At 52.7% G+C, this 20916-nt stretch overlaps 1 protein-coding gene across 1 annotated transcript; it reads left to right on the forward strand.

The window, feature by feature from the left end:
• Window positions 1-2648: 2648 nt before the first annotated feature.
• On the forward strand, window positions 2649-19749 carry CRYBG2 (crystallin beta-gamma domain containing 2; the record flags this gene model as incomplete). The annotated part of the gene is made up of 19 exons (XM_082668554.1): window positions 2649-5381; window positions 5793-5840; window positions 5926-6038; window positions 6209-6338; window positions 8221-8360; window positions 9185-9311; window positions 9552-9587; window positions 9941-10077; window positions 10238-10364; window positions 10644-10783; window positions 10881-11007; window positions 11256-11288; window positions 11417-11529; window positions 14612-14741; window positions 16014-16153; window positions 16509-16632; window positions 18164-18322; window positions 19322-19481; window positions 19576-19749. 19 exons carry the CDS (start codon window positions 2649-2651, stop codon window positions 19662-19664), a joined length of 4806 nt encoding a protein of 1601 aa, XP_082524680.1. The 3' UTR covers window positions 19665-19749.
• Window positions 19750-20916: the final 1167 nt, after the last annotated feature.

Genomic DNA, 20916 nt, shown 5'->3' on the forward strand with positions numbered 1-20916 from the left:
CTTAGTAGCTGACTGGCCCCTCCAGTCACTGTATGGCCTCCTTTAAAAGTAAACCCCCAGCGGCTTCCCTGTGGCGCAGTGGTTGAGAGTCCGCCTGCCGATGCAGGGGACACGGGTTTGTGCCCCGATCCGGGAGGATCCCACATGCCACGGAGCAGCTGGGCCCGTGGGTCATGGTCGCTGAGCCTGGGCATCCGGAGCCTATGCTCCGCAACAGGAGAGGCCACAACAGTGAGAGGCCTGTGTACTGCAAAAAAAAAAAAAACAGGTGAAATAAAAGTAAACCCCCAAACCACAGAGTCTAAGTTTACCAGATACATCAGGGAATTTGATTTGGTGGTTAAGCACTTAGGATTGGGTTTAACTCTTGCCTCTGCTACTGTGTGACTCTGGGCAAGTTTCCTAACCTCTCTGAGCCTTCCCCCCTTCATGTGCAAAGTGGGAATGTTTGTTTATAACTTTTTAAATTATTTATTTATTTGGCTGCGCTGGGTCTTAGTTGTGGCACGTGGGATCTTTTAGTTGCAGCATGCACATGGGATCTTGTTCCCTGACCAGGGATCAAATCCAGGCCCCTGGAATTGGGAGCACAGAGTCTTAACCACCAGACCACCAGGGAAGTCCCTTGTTTATAATTTATAAATAATTTATTCTGTTTTTTTAAATTGAAGTGTAGTTAATTAATAACAATTTATAATTGTTAGTTTCAGGTGTACAGCAAAGTGATTCAGTTATATGTATCTTCAGATTATTTTCCACTATAGGTTATTACAAGATATTGAATATAGTTCCCTTTGCTATACAGTAAATCTTTGTTGCTTATCTATTTTTTTTTTTTTTTTGCTTATCTATTTTATATATAGTAGTTTGTATCTGTTAATACCATACTCCTAATTTATCCCCTCCCCTTCCCCTTTGGTAACCATAAGTTTGTTTTCGATGTATGTGAGTCTGTTTTGCATATAGAGTCATTTGTATTATTTATTTATTTATGTATTTATTTATGGCTGCATTGGACCTTCGTTGCTGTGCGCGGGCTTTCTCTAGTGGCGAGCAGGGGCTACTCTCCATTGCGGTGTGTGGGCTTCTCATTGCGGTGGCTTCTCTTGTTGCGGAGCACAGGCTCTAGGCGCGTGGGCTTCAGTAGTTGTGGCTCATGGGCTCAGTAGTTGTGGCACACGGGCTTAGTTGCTCCGCGGCATGTGGGATCTTCCCCGGCCAGGGCTTGAACCTGTGTCCCCTGCATTGGCAGGCGGATTCTTAACCCCTGTGCCACCAGGGAAGCCCCTGTATTATTTTTTAGATTTCATATTCAAGTGATATCATATAATGTTTGTCTTTCTCTGTCTGACTTACTTCACTAAGTATAATACTCCATGTTGCTGCAAATGGCAATATTTCATTCTTTTTTACGGTTGAGTAATATTCCATTGTATTTACATACCACATCTTCTTAAGCCAGTCATCTGTTGCTAGGCAATTGGGTTGCTTCCATGTCTTGGCTATCGTTAAGAGTGCTGCTATGAACATTGGGATGCATGTATCTTTTTGAATTAGAGTTTTCGTCTTTTCTGAGTGGGATTGCTGGATCATATGGTAGCTCTATTTTTAGTTTTTTAAGAAACCTCCATACTGTTTTCCATAGTGAATAATTTGTTCTTTATGAGGAAACTTATGAGCCAGTGTTTTAGTTTATAAAGTGAGTTTTTTTCTTTTAACATCCATTTCTTTTTTTAAAATTTTAATTGGGGTATAGTTGCTTTACAATGTTGTGACAGTTTCTGCTGTACAACAAAGTGAATCAGCTATATGTATACATATATCCCCTCCTTCTTAGACCTCCGTCCCTGCCATCCCACCCATCTAGGTCACCACAGAGCACTGAGCTGAGCTCCCTGTGCTATATAGCAGTTTCCCACTAGCTATCTATTTTACACTCGGCAGTGTATATATGTCAATCCCAATCTCCCAATTCATCCCACTTCCCCTTCCCCCCTCCACCGTGTCCACACGTCCGTTCTCTACGTCTGTGTCTCTATTCTTGCCCTGCAAATAGGTTCATCTGTACCATTTTTCTAGATTCCACATATATGCGTTAATATACGATATCTGTTTTTCTCATAGAGTGAGTTTTTATTCTTTCTCTCTTACTGGATGCTGACAATAACCCTGTGAACCCAGCACATACTCTTGTTATTCCAGTTTTGTGGCTGGGGGCCCTGAAGCTTGCCGGAGAGAAGTGGCTGCCCAAGGTCATCCTGCTAGTGAGTGACAGGGCCAGGGGGAACCCAACTTTGCTGGAGGCCAAAGCTGTCTTTCCTTACCTTCCTTCCTTTCCTTCCTTACCTTTCCTTACCTACCTTCCTTTATAGTGATCAGAAACACGGTCAGACGTCACTTGCCTAATTCTCAGTTTTTCGGTTTTCTAGTTTTCAGCTCCTGGAGGACTAGCCCCAGGGCTCCTTGGGCAGAGTCCCAGCCCCATCCACAGACCAGTGGGTCAGACCCATATGCCTTTCTGCTCTCTCCCTTCTCTCTCCTTCTAGGCTTAGCCCTTAGCTTCACCCCTTGAAGGACCCTGGCAAAGGAGAACACCTGAAAGTAGGGAGAGGGGTGGGAGATCTGAGAGTATCGTGCCCGGTTTACAGATGAAGAAACAAAGGCTCCAAAGCTCACATGATTTGCCTGCGGTTACTCAGCCTGACCTTGGCAGGGGGAGTGATTCTGCACTGCAGACAGCCACCCTGACCACGCCCGACCCTGTCTCTCCTCTTCCCGGCACCCTCTGCAGTGAGCTGGACCACAGTGAGCCAAGGACACCTCAGGATCCGTTGCTGGGGCCCAACAAGGAGGAGGCCAGTGGGCCCCCAGCTCGGGCCAAGGCCCGAGTGGTGAGTACCACACTGACATGGCGGCAGCGGCCCCCTGCCCAGGAAGAGAGCAAACACCGTTTTCACAAGGTGTCCCTGGTATCAGGGCCCCAGCTGGAAGTCCGCCAGGAGGAGATGTCTGAGTATGGCCACCGTCGGGAGGAAGTCAATGGCTTTGCTGCGCTGGAAGAAGAGACTATGAATCACCGGGGTCCCGGGGACGGGGTTGGCTCCAAAAGCCTCCAGAGCCATGGGCCCATCTTTTCCAAAAAGTACACGCTGCCCCCCAAGGAGAAAAGGCCAGTGGGAAGGCCAAAGGAGGCTGTGGACCAGGGTGATGGCAGTCCCCAGGACCCCAGGACTGAGCCACTGAGCCCAGGAGCCACGGCCAAGACTGAGTTTTTGGCGCCGGTGCATGGGCCCCATGAGCCCAGGCCCAGCCCGGGTGTGAGTCTCACCGGCGGGAGCTCCCGGAGCCTCGAGGAACGGCAGGTGACACGCACTGTGCGGGCTACCATGGTGGTGGGAGGACACGTGCACCGACAGGTGAACAGCTCTGTGACGAACTCTGTGGGGCCAACGCTCCCGAGCAAGGCCCTGCCCAGGGGCCGCAATGCTGCCCGCGTGGTGCAGGCAGCGGTGGTGAGCCCCCGAGCCGAGGACTCACCCAGCCGCAGCCAGGCCCTGGAGCTGCTAAGTAGCCTTGTGCCTGCTGGGTGGAGCCCACCCGCCAGCCGGCTTCCCAGGCCCCTGGCTGCTGTGACAAGGAGTCCAGGTCTGGGCAGCACAGAGGGTGCAGCCCCGGGGCAGCCGCCTGAGACGGGGACAGCAGAGCCAGAGGACGGATCTGTCCTGGCTCCCGCAGGCTTCCCGGACTACGCCCACCCGCCTCAGAACCAGGATGTCCCTGCAACCCACCCGGACCGAGACCAGGACAAAGCCCCAGATGCCAGGGTCCATGAGGTCCCAAGCGTGCAGAGAGCGTCCAGCCCCACCCAGCTCCCTCTCCAGACCTCTCAGGGTCACACACCAGTACCCTCTTCTCCCAGACTCCAGACCCAAACCCCCTCCCTGGGCCTAGGTCACCCCCCAGAGCAGCCAGAAGTACCTACTCATGCTAGGGCCCAGCTGACTCTCGAGCCCAGGGGACCCCAGGCCTGGCCCTCCGTCGAAAGGGAAGGGCATCCAGATCCCCCTGCTGCCACCAGCCTGCCCACGGTGAAGCCTGAGGTTCTTATAGTCCCTGGACAATCTCTTGCTCCATCCTCTACAAGAAGGAAGGCTGTCACCAGCCCAGGAGGTCTTTCTGCTCCATCCTCCCCAAGGAATAATGTTGTTCAGGACTCTGAAAATGTCCCTGTCTTCTCCCTTACCCAGAAAGAGGTAGTGCAGAGCCCTGGGGTTCCTGCTGACTCATCCCCTAAAGCAACCAAGGTTGCCCAGGCCCCAGAAGGCAGCCCTAGCACCCAAAGAGAGGTTGTCCAGAGTACTGAAGGCAGCCTTGCCCTTCCTCTCACCAAGGAGGAGGCTGGTCAAGGCCTGACAGCTCCTGCTGTCCCACCCCCGAAAGAGGAAGGGGAGGTTCAGGAATCTGAGGAGAGCCCCATCTCATCTCCTACCCAAAAAGAGGTTGTCCAGGGCCCTGGTGCTTCTACTGTCCCATATTCCACCCAGAAAGCAGTTGTCCAGGGCCCTACTGCTTTCATTGCCCCCTCCTCCTCAGGGGGCAAGGTATCCCTCAGCCCAGGAGGCCCCCCTGCCCCAAGGCTGATAGGAGCAGAGGCCAGCCTGGAGTCCCAGCTTGTCCCTGACTCCACCGAGGGCAAGACGTTCCCGGAGCCATCAAGGGAGGAGGAGGAGGTGGCCCTGACCGCTGACCTGGAGATTTTCCTGGACACCCTGCGGAGTATGGAGCCCCCCGAGATCCTCCGCACTCACCGGCTGCCACGATCCCCCCGCTCCTCCTCCCTGGCCATATACGCCACGCTGCCTGCCATCGAGGAGGACCAGCCTGGGCCGTGGGTGCTGGGACCCAGCCCCCAGGGGGTGCCCGCACTGGAAGCAAATGAAGAGGAAAAGGGAGAGGAGGAGGAGGAGGAACCACAGAACCCCTACCTGAGCGACAGTGAAAATCTCCAGCGCAGGCAGGAGAAAGCCAGGTCCGGCCCCTCCTGGGACTCCCACCCTGCCCGACCCCCCCAGGTCTCTTGCTCTCTTCTGGAGATGATGAAGAAGCACACAGCAAGTGCCAAGGACGCCCACCCAGAAGTCGGGCCAGAGTGGCAGGCAGGCAGCCGGCCCACTTCCCGTCTTGGAGGCAGCCTTCTCTTTGGGGGCCTGGTGCCTGCCCTCAAGGAGGCCCCCACTTTGGAACCACTGGACACAAAACCACCTGCTCTACCATCCCACAGGGCACCAGGGCTCAAGAAGGTGCCAGGACAGCTGCCCCTGCTCTACAGGGAAAGGCCACCTCCAGAGAAGCCCGCATGTGCCCAGTCCCCGGAGGGGTGGGTAAGTGAGGCCTTGGGTGGGCAATGGAGGGGGCCTGGCCTCATCTGGGCCAGGGTTTGGATGGTGTGAAGACCATGATACTGGGGGCAGAGTCTCCAGGGGCCAGGGGCATGGGTCTGAGGTCTAGTTCAGTGTGACCACATTTCTCTGGGCCTCCGTCTCCCTATCCAAACAGCAGATTTGCACTGTAGATTCCAAAGGGCTTGATATCTTGGAAGCTGGGGAAGGGGACAGCTTCCAGGGACAGAGTGATGAAGGCACCTGGGGGTTGGGAGCAAGTGTAGCATCCTTTGTGGGCCAGCTCTTTGGGGGTGGAGGGCCATAGAGAGGATGTGGGGTTCCTGGAATGGCAGGTTGGGGGAGACAGTAAGGAGGCAACCCCATAAGATCTATCACCGCTCTCCATTCCAGAGCTCAGCATTGAAGACCCAGGGCAAACTGAACACCAGGCCTGGAAAGGTAGGGAGTGGGGGGCAAATGGGTGGGGCAGCAGGAGGTGGGGGATCTGTGGACAGGGCCTGAGGACCCCCTCTGTGCCTTCCAGATGACGCTCTTCTCGGAGCCTGGCTGCCAAGGCAGCAGCAGGGAGGTTTGGGAAGACACTGCTGATGCTTCCGGCTGGGCCCGCGTGGCTTCCATACGGGTGGTACGAGGCTGGTGAGTCCGGAGTTCCTGGCGGGGTCCTGCGTGTGAACCTGGGGGATGTGAGGGCAGTGGGAAGTGCCCAGTGAGAAGTGCCTGGCAGAAACCCCCTCAGCTACCCAGAGACCCTGTCTCGTGGGTACATCGTCTCCCCACTCAGTGACCCTAGGTCTTTGTGCCCGCAGCTGGGTGCTATACGAAGAGCCGGCATTCCGGGGCCAGAAGCTGGTCCTGCCTGAAGGAGATGTGGAACTTGGAGCTCTGGGGCCAGCATGGAGTACCCAAGGCATTGGCTCCCTGAGGAGGGTTGTCCGGGTGAGTGGCTGGGTGTGGGGGACCAGGTTTTGCCCATCTACCCTAAGCCCCAGGCCCTGAGGAGGGAGACAGCCTCAGGTACCTAGAGTTGGAATTTCTGGGAGAGATCATATGGGATCGGTGCCTGGACAGGGTTTATCATGTTCTCCCCTGTAAAGTCCCGACCTCGGAGCCAGTGGGGAAGAAAAGGATTCTGGGTGTGCTCAGCCTGGCTTGGGGAGGCAGGGGCCAGGCAGAGGCCAAGCTCCAGTAGCTCCAGCTAGTGCTGGAGAAGGATTCAGTTAGAGCAACAGAAATGGGTAGGGGTGAGCACTCACCTCCCCACCCCGGGCCCAAGCTTTCAAGCCCATGGCCAGAACCAAGGTGCCATGGATGTATGTTGATTCATGTGCTCACAGATGCTCTTTCATGTCAGCTGTGTGCCCGGCACCGCGCCAGGCAATGAGTAGGTTGGGAGATCTGCTCTCTGCCCTGTAGGACTCACGGTCAAGCTAGGGTATGAGGGCTGGGTTTGAAGCAGAAAAGCCATATAAACAGATTAGAGATTTAGAAACATCCCTCTGGTTGCCAGGAGGAGAAAAGACAGGGATTCTGGAGACAGGAAGACCAGGAAGGGCTGTGATTTCCAGCCAAGGGGAGCCTCTGAATTTTGAGGGAGGGGTATGTGGTTTGAAAAGACATAGTCTTATTATAGTTACACATCTGTAAAGTGGGGAAAAATAATATTGTTTTCATAACACAAATTTACAAACTGCTAAAATTAAGCTTGACAAAGCCGTCCTGGCCACTAGGGAGACCCAGATGAGAACACAAAGATCTAAAAGCAGGGCCTAGCCGACGTTTTGGTTTTTTTTTTTTAATTTGTTTTTTTTGTTGTTGTTTTTAATGGAAGGACAAATAACCCTGAGTTCAGAGCTGTTGAAATCCTCCCGGTAAGAGAGGATGAGAATCTTAACTAGGGCAGTGGCCCAGCCACACAAAGGAGGGGACAAGAATTTTCAGAGCCTCTCCAGAAACACACAAATATTTGTGGACAATTTACTGTGGGCTTCTCACAATAAAGTCATCTTCACGTGGGAGGTAATGAGGTACAAGAGAAAAACAAGGGCTTTGAAGTCCAGTGGACCTGGGTTCCTTTGATTCATTCAGCACTGATTGGGTGCCTAGTGTGTATCAGGCACCTGGGACGTGCTGGGTTGCAACGGTGAAGAAAAACTGCAGTGCTCTGTTTTTGGTCTTGCTACTTACAGGCTGTGTGCCCTGGGGCGGCCCACTTAACTTCACTGAGCCTCACTTTCCTAGCCTGCGAATGGCGCGTAATAACTCTCGTTGGGAAGACCAAATGAGAAGGAGTAGGACAGCCCCTTATATATATGCCTTGCACCCAGTAGGTGCTTCATAAACATTTGATGGAGTGAGTGAATGAAAATGGCCCTAGTGAGGAAGAAACACCCAGAATGCTGAGAGGACCTGCAGCTTCCTGGGATGAGGTGCAGCTTCCTGGGTTAAGGAGGCCAGTCTGGACAGGCATAGAGATTTGTATGCAGTCTGGAATTGTATACAAAAGAAGGGTCAAAGTGAGACCTCAGGAAGTGGCTGTCTATCCCGCCCCTCCCGCCACCATTGCCTTTCAAGGCAAAGGGCATGGCACTTGGCAGGCTCCTACTGGGAATTTTGGCCTCAGGTCCCAAAGGGCCAATGCGGGACCAGTGAGGGCTTTGGTCCCAGGCTTGTCTGGCTGACCTTCAGAGAACACTCTAGTCATTTCTGGCTTCTGGGGAGAAGTCCCCAGCTGGACAGACTTGGGAAGAAGGTGTGGGTGTGGCTGGTCTCTGAGGACTGTTGTTTTATACTTCACTTTTGCACCCCTTTCCTTCCGTAGGACTACATTACCCCAGAGATCAGCCTGTACTCTGAGGAGGGCCTCAAGGGGGAGCAAGTGAAGCTAAGCAAGGCCTTGGAGGACCCCCAGGGCCTGGAGAGGCCTCTGCAGGTGGCATCTGTCACTGTCTCCGCAGGACTGTGAGTCTGGGCTGTTCTGGGAACCCTACATTTAACATTCACTGTGTTGGATGCTGGGGACACAGAGGTGATAGGACATGGTTCCTGCCCTCAAGAAGTGCTCAGTCTACTGGTGGGGCCAGGCAAGCAAGCAGACAGTGGCAATCCAGAGTTCCAGGATGGAGAGACACGGGGCTGTGGGAGTACAGAACAGCACCAAACCGGCCTGAGGTCAGAGAAGCCTTCCTGGAGGAGGAGACTCCTCAGCTGGGACGAGTCAGCCCCAGAAGAATCTAAGCTCCATGAGGGCAGGGACTTTGTATGTTTTGTTCACTACTGTATCTCTGATGCCTGAAACAGGGCCTGGCATGGGGTAGATGCCCCTAAATATTTGTTAATTGAATGAATGGGGAAAAGAGTATACTAGCACCTGCAAAGGCCCAGAAGTGAGAGACTGACTTTGAAAGTTCACTCTGGCCAAAGAAAGCAGCAAGTGGGGAGACGTGAGGTCCAGGAGGAAGGCAGGGGGACAGGACAAAAGGCCTCTTTGTGTAGCTGGACTGTATTGTGAGGCTAATGGGGAATTACCAGGAGTTTTTAAGCAGGTCCGGCTGCTGGAAAGAACTCTCAGCCGCTGTGTGCAATTAGAGAGGGCCAGGTCGGAGGAGGGGAGATCAATGGAGTGGCTGCTGCAGGAAATTATGGGGGCCTGAAATGTCCTCCAGAGTCCCCTTGATGGGGGCCTCTCCCCCAAAACTTCTTTCCCCCCTCTACCCCTTCCACCCCATCCACTAATCTGTGTTCCCAGGAGTCTGGGGTGCAGCTGCCTCTCTGCCTCCCCTCAGGTGGCTTCTATACCCCAAGCCCTTCTTTGAAGACACTCCCTGCATCCTGGAGCCTGGAGAGTACCCCACCCCAGAGGCCTGGGGTGCATCAGATCCCAGTGTGGGCTCCCTGAAGCCCATGAGATTGGTAAGGAGCAGGTGGTCCCAAACAGGCTTGTCCTGTAGTCTGGGTGAAGAGGCTGGGCCTGGGAGCTCCTATTGGGAATGGGATTGGAGGAGAGGGAGGATTCGTCCAAGGGTTGGGGGAGAGGGAGGACATGGGGTTGGCCATTTTTAGGGGCTCCAGGAACAAGTAAACCCTAGGTCACCAGCCCCATCTGTCTTCCCGCACCTCTGGGCTGGTGTCTCAGCTCTGTCTCCTCTGCAGGGATGCCCAAGTGTGGAGAAGCCAGGGGAGCCCAAGGTAGGCATCTGGGCCTCAGGGTCAAAGAGGACCTTTGGGTGGGGTGTTTGTATGTGTGTGGCTATCACGGCCTGGACTAGAAGGTGGGAGAGGTGGGAGCTGGGGGCTAGAGGCTGGGCTGGGGAGGGGCGGGGTGGAAACCCGATGGGCTAACTGGGAACTGGCTTTTGATGTGTAAGGACCAGGTCAGAGGTCAGAGAAGAGACAGGAGTTAGGTAAGGGCTTGGGGCTCAGTGAGGGAGTGGGAGGGCTTAGCTCTGGGTTGATGCTGGGTAGAGTCATCCTGGGGTGGCTGGGTGGGTCTGGGTCCAGATCACTCCCCACCAACCTCACACAGCCCCTCTCCCCCGCAGGCTGTAGTGTATGAGGCCCCAGGCTTTCAGGGCCAGAGCTGGGAAGTGAGCCGAGACATCTACAACCTGCAGCAGCCAGAGGACGGCCAGAGCCCCAGCTTGGCCTCTGTGGGGTCCCTGCAAGTTCTTGGGGGCTGGTGAGGACTCAGGACCCTTCCTTCTACCTCATCCTCCCCACTAGCCTCTACCCTCCGGGATGGGAAGTGACCTGGTCTGCCTAGGGGTGGGGTCAGCTCTCTTACACATCCATGGGCTTCCTGTAACTGAGTCTGTTTGTCTGCCTCCCCCTTCCCCCAGCTGGGTGGGCTACGAGAAGGAGGGTTTCCGGGGTCACCAGTATCTGCTGGAGGAGGGAAAATACGCTGATTGGTCACATTGGGGAGGCTATAACAAGGCGCTGACCTCCCTGCGAGTCATCCGGACGGTAAGCAAGAGCAACTGGGACATCCCTCTGCCTCTGGCCGCAGCCATACTTACCCCAGCACAATCTGTTGAGGGAAGAATTTGCGCCTCCTCTCCCTGTTCTCGAGAGCACCTGGAAGTGTTCCCTGAGGTCTAGCCTCTCTCCCTCCTAATGCCTTTCCCGAGCCCACACTGATCACCTCACCGCAAAGTCCCTTGGTGGACTGCGTCCTTGGGGTCTGGGCACTCCCAGGGGTTTCCGTCGGTGGGCGGGAGCAACCTGACTGTCCCTGGGGCCCAGGACTTCGGGGACCCGGAGGTGGTGCTGTTTGAGGCCATGGACTTTGAGGGGCATGGCGTGGAGGTGAGCGAGGCATTGCCGGATGTGCAGCTGGCGGGACACGGCCCCAGAACGCAGGCCATCCACGTGCTCAGCGGCGTGTGAGTGACGGAAGCTCCGGGAGCTGGGCCGGCCGGGGGCGGTTCCAGCAGAGGTACTGGCTCCTCCACGCTGACCCGCGCCCCGCCCTTCCTGCAGGTGGGTGGCCTATGAGGAAGTGGGTTTCTCCGGGGAGCAGTACGTGCTGGAGAAAGGCGTGTACCGCAACTGCGACGACTGGGGCGCAAGCAACAGCGCCCTCGCCTCTCTGCAGCCGGTCCTGCAGGTGTGTGCCCGCCGCAGGAGCGGGGCCTCTTAGAGGGGAGGGGCTTGGCGTTCCCCAGCAGCGGTGGGCGGGACTGGAACAACAGGGCTTGGAGCTCCTGGGGGCGGGGCCTCCTGGAAGGGGCGGGGCTAATACGGACCTGGAGGGTGAGGGACCTGCGGAAAGGGTCGGGAATACTGAAACCAGAGGAATTGAGGCTGGGGGCTAGCACACCCCTTAAATCTCGAAACTTCGGTCCCTCCTTTCAGGTCGGGGAGCACAGTCTGCACTTTGTCTCAAAGGTAAGGAGCTGGTGGGGGGGCCTATGTCTCCTCTTCCCTCATTTCAAATCTCTCCCCCACTTCTCCATTCTCTCTGTCCCACTCCATCACCCTCCTTCACTCTCATCTCTTTCCGTGTCTGCCGCCAGATTCAGCTTTTCTCCGGTCCGGACTTCCTGGGCGACCACATCTCCTTTGAGGATGACCAGACCTCTCTTCCCCCTTCCTTCCAGCCCCAATCTTGCCGGGTCCACGGCGGCAGGTGAGAAAGTGGGGAAGGGGAGACGGGGGCGGGAGGGGGGCGGGGGGCACCTGCACAGAAGCACTTAGCTCAGCTTGGAAATCGAGGCTGTAATTAGAGGTCTTTGTTGCAAATGATTTCCTTCCTTTGGCTTTCTTGAGATTAGCTATTCTATCCCAAATCATTCAATCTTAAAGCAAACAAAGCAAAATAAAGTTTTAGTAGAAAATGTAAAAACTGTAGACAGTATAGTGTAAATTAACAATAATTTATTATTACCTAATACCCAGTCCATGTTCGAATTCCTCCCGTTATCTCAAAAAATGCCTTTGTGAAATTGGTTTGTTTTTCTCAGGATCTAGACAAGGTCCACACATTGCATGTGGTCCATTTGATCTATAATGTGTAACAGTACCTTTCCCTTCTTTTTATTTTATACCATTTACTCGTTTAAAGAACCCAATAATTTGCCCTGTAAGTTTCCCATCTTCTGTATTTACCTGATTGCTTCCTGGTGGTGTTTTAATTTTGTTCCTCTGTGCCCCATACTTCCTGTAAACTGGTAGTTAGATCTAGAGGCTTGATGAGATCCAGGGTTTTTTGTTTTGTTTTGCTGGCAAGAAGACTATGAGAGGTGGTATGTATACTTCCCACTGCATCACATCAGGAGGCGCATGTCTAGCTGTCCCATTTTTAATGATATGAAGATCCCTACATTATAAGATTCCTCTCTGACCTTTCACCTAAAGATTTTTAGCATCCATTGATGATAATTGCCTAGACCCATTATTTCTTTAGAGGTTACAAAATGATTTTCTAAGTTTTGTTATTCCCTATACATATATTGGCTGGAATACTTCTATAAAGAAGAACTTTCCCTTTTCAACTATTTGTTTACCTGAAATAGTTTATACAAAAAAGGCCGTTTGATCTTTTCCCAAGAATCAGTGTTTGCCCCTTTCTATCAATTTTCAGAATAATTTCTGAATTGGTGCCCTAGCAACCTCCAGAGCTGACCAATGAAGATTTTTTAAAGTATTGTTATGAACTCACGGGTTTTTTATGTATATGAAATGCTCCAGGCCCTTGGAGTCACTTGTTCTTTTGTGTACTCAAATTGTTTCATCTTTGGCAAATGGGAGCACCTCCAAATTGCTTCCTGGGTATTTTTTATATGACCCCAATAGTTTTTTTTATAACTTCCTTGTTTTTCTGGTGCAGTAAGATGTTCCAGGATCATTTTGTACATTTTTTGCCTCAAACCGGGAATCATTTCCCAAAGAATCCTGGTTGCTTTTAATGCATAATGCTCTTTGGAGACCAAAATCTGCACGCTAGGTGTTTCAAAATTATAATACTGATATTACTACTAACAGTAAAAACCAGTGAAAGCTGTTTGAGGTCTCTCTGTTGTTCTTTTTGTCCTCAGAACATTCACCTACATCCCATTAGGTATGTACAGTTCAAACTATTGTGTTTTTAAGACATTTGAAATAATACTTTTTTTCTGTGCAGTTATGCCACCAACCTGATACACAGTTAGGTTCATTTATTTTGTTTATTTTAATTTTTATGAATACTTCTCATTTTTACTTAATTCTGTTTTCTAATTACATAAAATATTTGTAGTGTTCCTGTCTTAGTCAGCTTGAGCTACTGTAACAAAATATCATACATTGGGTGGCTTAAACAACAGGAATTTATTTTCTCACAGATCTGGAGGCTGGAAGTCCAAGATCAAGGTGTTGGTTGATTTGGTTCCCTGGTGAGGGCTCTCTTCCTGGCTGGCAGATGGCCGCCTCCTTGCTGTGTCCTCACATGGCTAAGAAAGAAAGCTCCTATCTCTTCCTCTTCCTATAAGGACACTAATCCCATCATGGGGTCTCTAACCTTTTGATCTCATCTAAACCTAATTACCTCCCAAAGACCATCACATTGGAGGTTAGGACTTCAACATTGGAATTCTGGGGAGATAAAAACATTCAGTCCATAATATTTCCAAAGTCAAGACTTAAAAAAACAATAGCTTTCATCTCTGTCCCTGCTACCTTTTCCACTCCCTTCCCCTATAGGTAATCTTTTGTGCGTGTGTGTGTGTGTATGTGTGTGTGTGTGTGTGTGTTTAGTTTATTCATCCATTGTTTCTTTTTGAAGATATGAGCGAATATGCACTCATAAATTTACATATAATTATAGAAACCAAATATGTTTGGTTTTCCTCCTCCTCCATTTTCTTACACAAAAAGAAGCATACTACAACCTGGTAAATATACTAAAGACCACTGAATTGTACACTTTAAAAGAGTGAATTTTATGGTTTGTGAATTATATCTCAATTTTTTTAAAAGGAAGCATACTGTAAACACTGTTATGCACCTTGATTTTTTTTTTTTTTTTGCGGTATGTGGGCCTCTCACCACTGTGGCCTCTCCCGCTGCAGAGCACAGGCTCCGGATGCACAAGCTCAGTGGCCACGACCCACGGGCCCAGCCACTCCGCGGCACGTGGGATCCTCCCGGACCGGGGCACGAACCCGCGTCCCCCACACTGGCAGGCGGACCCTCACCCACTGCACCACCAGGGAAGCCCCACCTTGATTTTTTTACTTAACAGTTTGGATATCACTTTATATCCCTTTAAGAACTCTTCCTCATTCTTTTTGACTGCTGTGGTACACTCCAGATTCTTAGTTTATTCAACTAATCCCCAATTGATGGACATGTGGCTGCTCCCACTCTGCCACTGCAAACAGTGTGTAATCAATAGCCTTATGTATGTGTCATTTCATGTTTTTGAAGGGTTAGATTCTGACCCTTGGGATAGATTCTGAGAAATGGGATTGCTGAGTAATTGTGCATGGAGTTTTGCTTGATGTTGCCAAATTTCCCCCGAAGGGCGGGATGATTTCATTCAGTCCTTTTTTAAGTCTGACCTTAGTCCCTGCTGCTGCAATGCCCATTTATCCTTGGCCTCCCCTGGACCGGGGGATCCCCGTCAAGTCTGCATCCACTCTGCTGTATCTCAGGGGGGCCTGGGCAGGCCAAGGAGAGGGTGGGCTCAAATATCTACTCACATCCCCCCACTCTTCCCCTTCCTTCCCCAGCTGGATCCTGTTTGATGAGAAAAACTTTGAGGGTGAGCAGCACATTCTCTCTGAGGGCGAGTTCCCCACTCTCACAGCCATGGGCTGCCTGGCCTCCACGGTCCTGGGCTCTCTCCAGAAGGTGCCCCTGGTAAGTGCCCTGCTCCAGTTCCAGGCACCCCTGAGGCAGGGGTTGCTGCTGGGGGAGCCCACACACAGAGCCTCTTCTCCCTGCTGAGTGGGCTTTGGGGCTTAAACCCAGTCTTCAGAACCACCCCAGGTCCCCTTGACCCCAGGGCTTCAAAGCCAGGTCAGCTTACTAGGGATTTATTGAGCCCTTGCTGAGATAGGTCCTGGAGCCCTGCAATATATCAGACATAGCCCTGCCTTCAAGGAACCCAGAAAGATTACAGCTCAGAGTGCTGTGTCCTGAAACTGAGGTGGGACAGGGCCAGGAAGGACTAGCACTCAGGGGTGGGCTGGGAGCAGGGGCGACCGATGAGGTGGTGATTCTGGGCAGGGAGGAGTGGAACAGCAAGGTGGCTTTGCTGCGTGGGGGGAACGGTGGGCGGGAGGAAGGCAGTGGGGCTGCTGCTACAGTGATCCAGGACAAATGATGATGTGCTGGACTAGGAAGATGTGGAGAGAAGTGACATGGGCTGATGAAGGACCTGGAGTCTGTAGGACTTGGTTATGGACTGGGTGGCCAGTGGGAGTGACACAAGCAGAACAGCTGGTGTTTGCTGTACCATGCTCCGGGCAGTGTGTAAAAGGCTTCCCATGCACTAAGGCATTTAATCCTCACCACAGCCCTATGAGCCATATAACTATTATCTTCTCCCTTTTTCTGACGTGAAAACTGAGGCACAGAGAGGTCACGTGACTTGCTTCAGGTCACGCAGCTGATAATAGACAGAGCCAGGTTCTGTACAACTACATGCTGGGCTCTGAAGACAAACAGACCTGGTTCTGAAGCCTGGCCTTAGGGCCTTGAGCAAGTGATTTACCTTCTCTAGCCTCAGTTTCCCTCTAAGTGGGGATAATAATATCACCTGTTTATAGGGCAGTTGAGAAGTTATAATAAGATCAGGTAAAGCACTTGGCACAGAACCTAGCGTGTAGTAAGCCCTGAATACATGAGAACTGCTATAATGACCAGTATTATTCTTGGCACTCATCTTAGAAGCGCCATTTGCTGGGGAGGAGGTTTGAGGGGCAATGAGGTTTCTATCTGGCACATGCTACATCTGAGAACCCGGGGGCCACCCAGCTGGAGGCATCCAGGAGTCAGGGGCCCTGTGGGGTGGAGCTCAGGAGGGAAGAGAACCTGAAAGACCATTCTGGGAGTTGGGGTGTCTGGAACTAGAGGGACTGAGTCGGGGACTCTCGTGGCCTCACCCCTTCTCTGTGCCCCCGGCCGCAGCACTTTTCAGAGCCATCCATTTTCCTGTATGGCCTGGAGTGCTTCGAGGGGAAGGAGATCGAGCTCAGTGGGGAGCTGCGGAGCCTGCAAGCCGAGGGCTTCAACAACCACGTGCTGTCTGTACGGATCAAGGGGGGCTTGTGAGTGTGCCGCGGGGATGCAGGGGCTGCGAGGGAGGGAGGGAGGTCGGGGGCCTCCAGGTCTTCCCCCACTTCTACTGCACTCCCCTCCACGCCAGGAGGGAGAGGGGGGAAGGGTCACAGGGCTTGGACCCCAGCCCGAGGTGCTCTCCAGGACCCTCCTCTGCCCTGCAAACCCCAGAGTTCCCTCCCAGCCTCCCTCTCTACCCCCTTCCGGGACCTGAACCCCAGGCAGAGGAGTCCGGGCATGAGAGAGGAGGAGGTGGAGAATGTTCTGACGGCTGCTACTCCTCTTCTGCCTGCCTGTCTGCCTGTCTGTCTTCCTCGCTGTGTCTGCGGCACTTGCGGGGCCCAGCTGGGTGCTGTGCCAGCACAGTGACTTCCGGGGCCGCCAGTGGCTGGTGGGCAGCTGCGAGATCACCAACTGGCTGACGTACAGTGGGACCCAGAGGGTGGGCTCCCTCTACCCCATCAAGCAGGTAGGTAGCATGTCGGGTTGAGCACGTCTGGGCCAGTCTGTCTGGCTGTTTGTCTGTCTGTGCGTTTCTCATGTTTCCCAGACTCAGCCTTTGTGTACTTTTGTCACAATTTTTGTCACACCATCATTCCTTCTGAACCATTGTCTCCTTAATATTTTCCTCTAAACCAACTCACTTTTTTTTTTTACTTTATCCTACCCTAAGGAGTCATGTCTATAAGATCATGGGTTTGATGTGTATGTATGATTTTTCCTTAATAGACATTGTGATAAATTCATTACCGTTAAATTTTTAACAATAAGGCTTATCCACATAAGCCTGAAAATTATCTCCTGTACCACCCACCAGTGGTAAGCACACTTCACTTTGAAACACTGTGTCTGTACTTGTGTTTCCGTATGTCTGTGAGTGCATGTCTGGACATGTGTCTCATTTATGTGCATGTGCATTTATGTGGAGGCATGGCCACAGAGGGGGGTGTGTGTGTGTGCGCGCGCACACGCGTGCCCATCTGAGGGCGTTTCTGCGTCTGTGATATCACTTGTATGCATGTGTCCTCTGGAGGTGATCTGTGGGGGGATGTTTGTCATCCCCTCACCCTGTACATCTGTGAGAGTATATTTATGACTGCACGTGCCTGTACTTGTGACACCGTTGAAAGTGTGTGTCTTTGTGTGAGGAAACTTGTGTGGTCCCTATTTCAGACTCTTATAACATCATTGCTAGAAGGAATCTTGGAGATTATCTCCAACCTTCACAGTTTACAGATGGGGAAATAAAGGCCCAGAGAAGTGGACAAGAATTTGCTCTGCAATCTTCACAAGTATTTTACCTCCATGGGCCTCAGTTTCCTCATCTTTAAAATGCGGGTGCTGTGTATGATAGAGGTGTTTAGAGGATTGAAGATAATAATGATGTAAAGCCCTTAGAACAGTGCTTGAATGGTTAGGCACTCAACAAACGTTAGCCGTGATTATTATTATTACTATTATTACTGTCACCACCATCCGAGACCCCCAGGTGATTTGGGGCCGAGCCAGGTCTGATGTCTGACAGCCCAGTGTCCGCCCTGCTGTGGTACCTCTTCAGCACGGGTAGTGCGTGCATTTCTCTCTGTAAGTGTGTGTGCACATCTGTATTCCTATACACATCCAAACTTTTGGCAAACATAAGCGCCTGGCATGGAGTCGGCTGGGGGAGCAAATAGTGTGAGCGTACATTTCGATGTGTATCCATGTGTTTGTATCTGCGGCACTCTTGTACAACCATGCGGATCTTGGGTGTATCTGCCAGTGTTTCTGTGTGTCTCTCTACAGATGTGGAACTGTGTGCATGTGCACTGTGCATGTGCCCCCGGCATATGTGTGAGAAAGAAGGGGTGACTTAGAAGCAGGGTCGAGGATGGTTTGGGGCAGGAGGGAGAGCTTGGGAGCTTGGGATACTGGAGGGTCCAGAGTTGAGGGCATTGGGGGCCCAAGTGGGAGCATCCCTGCCCAGAGACCCCTGACTCTCAGCTCCCCCCACTCACCAGCGCCGGGCTTATTTCCACCTCTGGAATGCGGCCCTGGGGGGATTCCTGGCAGTGCCGGACCACGTGGAGGACATGAAGGCGGGCCGCGTGGTGGTCTCTGAGCCCCAAGCTGGAGACAGCTGTATCTGGTACTACGAGGATGGGCTGCTGAAGAACCAGGTACCAGTTTAGGGACTGGGACGGGGTCACCAGGGCCCCAGACCCTCACAAGCTTACCTTTGGGACTCCCAGCCTGTTCCCAGTCAGGAACAGGCCCCAGCCTTTGGCCAGAGAGACAGAGAGATACACAAACACCAGGACCCTGGTGGAGGTGGAGAATGCAGGCTGTGTACCCCTGGGCACTTTGGGCTCTTCTCTGGGCCTGTCTCCCGTCTGCAAAACAAGAGCGTTGAACCAGATGCTTCTAAGGGACCACTCAGCTCTGATATCCTGTGACAGATTTGGATCCTATTAATAATGATAGATCTACTCCACAAGCATTTCCTGAGCACCTGCTACGTGCCAGGCCCTGTTCTAGGTGCTGGGAATATAACAGTGAGAAGACAGAAACAACTCCTGCCCTCCTGAAGCTTGCATCCTAGTGGGGAGAGAAAGAAACACATGAGTAAAATATCTTAGTACCTTAGGTGTTAAAAAATGCAATAGAGGAAAAATACAATAAGAAAGGAGAATAGGAAGTATCAGTAGCTCTGACAAGGGGAGCCCTTCCCGAGAAGGTGGCATTGGAGGGAGGCACCTTGCAGGTTTCTTCATGTGAATGCCTCATGTAATCCCTAGAGGGCACTAGGGAGCAAGTTCTATTATACTTCCCATTTTATAGGTGAGGAAACGAGCACAGAGAAGTTAAGTAACTGGCTGAAAGTCACATAGCCAGTAAGTATGTGGAAGCTTGTCTGCTGCTAAAGCCTGTGCTTCAGGAGTCAGTCATGGAAGACTTCCTGGAGGAGCTCATATTTTTCCAGCCCCTTTATGGTTTCTCACATTAAACCCTCACAACAGCCGTCCCCAAGGAAACCAGTGCTCAGAAGGATTAGGAGATTTGCCCAGAGTCACAGTCCATACAAGCCAGGGTTCAAAGCTGGGTGTGTCAATGGTGTCTTGGGTTTGGTGGAGTCTCTGTGGGGAAGGCCAGTGCCTGACGACCTCCTGGGGCCTCAGGTGGCCCCCACCATGAGCCTGCAGGTGATTGGCACCCCCAGCACCGGCTCCAAGGTAGTGCTGTGGGCTGAGAGCCGCCTTCCCCGCCAGACGTGGAGCATCAGTGAATCAGGCCATATCTGCAGCCAGATGTTTGAAGGCCGGATCCTAGATGTGAAGGGTAAGTTGGGCATGTGTGTGGGAGAAGGCCCCTGCAGGCAGCAGAGTCCCCAGCTCTCTCTGACCATCTCCCCATCTCTTACCCCCTCCCCCAGGTGGCAAGGGCTACGACCGGGACCACGCAGTGCTGTGGGAGCTGGCCAAGGACAGGGCGTCCCAGATCTGGACTGTCCGTGTGCTTTGAACCTCCCCCCAACCCCCAGCCCTGGAGGCTCTCCCTGGGATGAAATGTTTTTATAGGGTTTTTTGTTGTAACATAAACTTTTATAATATGCTCCCAGGTGTCCTCATCTCTGTGCGCCTTGGTATTTGGGGGTGGGAGTGAGGATTTGTTCACCTGCCTTCTTACTTGCCTGCACTCAGGTGGGCTTCTTCCCTCCCAGCTCCAGTTCTGGGGCCCAGGTAAGGCCCCCGTCTGCCACAGAGGGAACAGTGGGACCAGGCTAACCGCTGAGTGTGGTCTTGTATGCAGTCACCCCAAATGATGTGTTCTCAGGTCCTGCTCTGAGCCAGGTTTGGCACTGGGCTGTGGGGACACAAATATGAACCAAGCCCCTTGGTCCCCACCCTCAAGCCACTCAGAGTCCAGTGGAGGATCCCGATGGGAACAGTGATACACTCAGTGACTGGGTGAGAATGGAAGTGGAGGGATGCACAGGGGAGGAACCTAAACCTTTTAGGGGCACAGGGCAGGGAACACTGCTCGAAGGAGGGAACCCTCAGCTAAGATGTGGAGGATGAGAAGGAGTCAGCCAGGCTAGAGGGTGGCAGAGGGATGCAGACAAGTCCAGGGGTGGAAACTGGGAAGTGCAGTGCGGTGGGGACTCAGTGGGCGGGGTGGGAAAGGCAAGTGGGAGCCACAGCTCAAAGGGCCTTGCCCACCCGGGCTCCTCTCAATTTCCCCAACTCTGGTCTCAAGTCCTAAAGGTTTGGCCCCCAAGAAGCCAGAACAGGGGGTCTTGGTCCCTAACCCAGCTCAGAGAGGGCAGGACATAGTCTTTCAATCTGGTAGACACTTGTCCCCTTGGCCAACGCCCTCCAGGAAGAGGCAGATGGTCGAGGCCCTTGGGGGCTTCTCCAGAGTTCCCTTCCTACTCTTCAGCTCCCAGTTCCACTAGCCCGCACCCAGGAGGGTTGTCCTTCCTGCCTTCCCAGCCCATGGGTAGGCAGGGAAGAAATGGACAGTGGCCTCTTCGTCTTTTTCAGTCCCCAGTGGTTGGGGACTTGAAGACAGGAGGATGGCTGTGAGGCTGGGAACCCCTATAGGCTGGTGGTGGTGGGGGGGCTTCTCTCTGAATCTGTCATTCTGAGGACACCGAGGCAGTGGAGTGGGGGGCTCTCTGAGCCTCCGCAACTGGGGATGTCCAGGGTCTGGGAGGGGGTGGGGGTGGGGTCCTGTGGGACCATCATTCCCAAACTCGCAGGGACAGGTAAGC

The sequence above is a fragment of the Grampus griseus genome (assembly GCF_964374135.1).
Source record: "Grampus griseus genome assembly, chromosome: 1".
Classification (NCBI taxonomy): domain Eukaryota; kingdom Metazoa; phylum Chordata; class Mammalia; order Artiodactyla; family Delphinidae; genus Grampus; species Grampus griseus.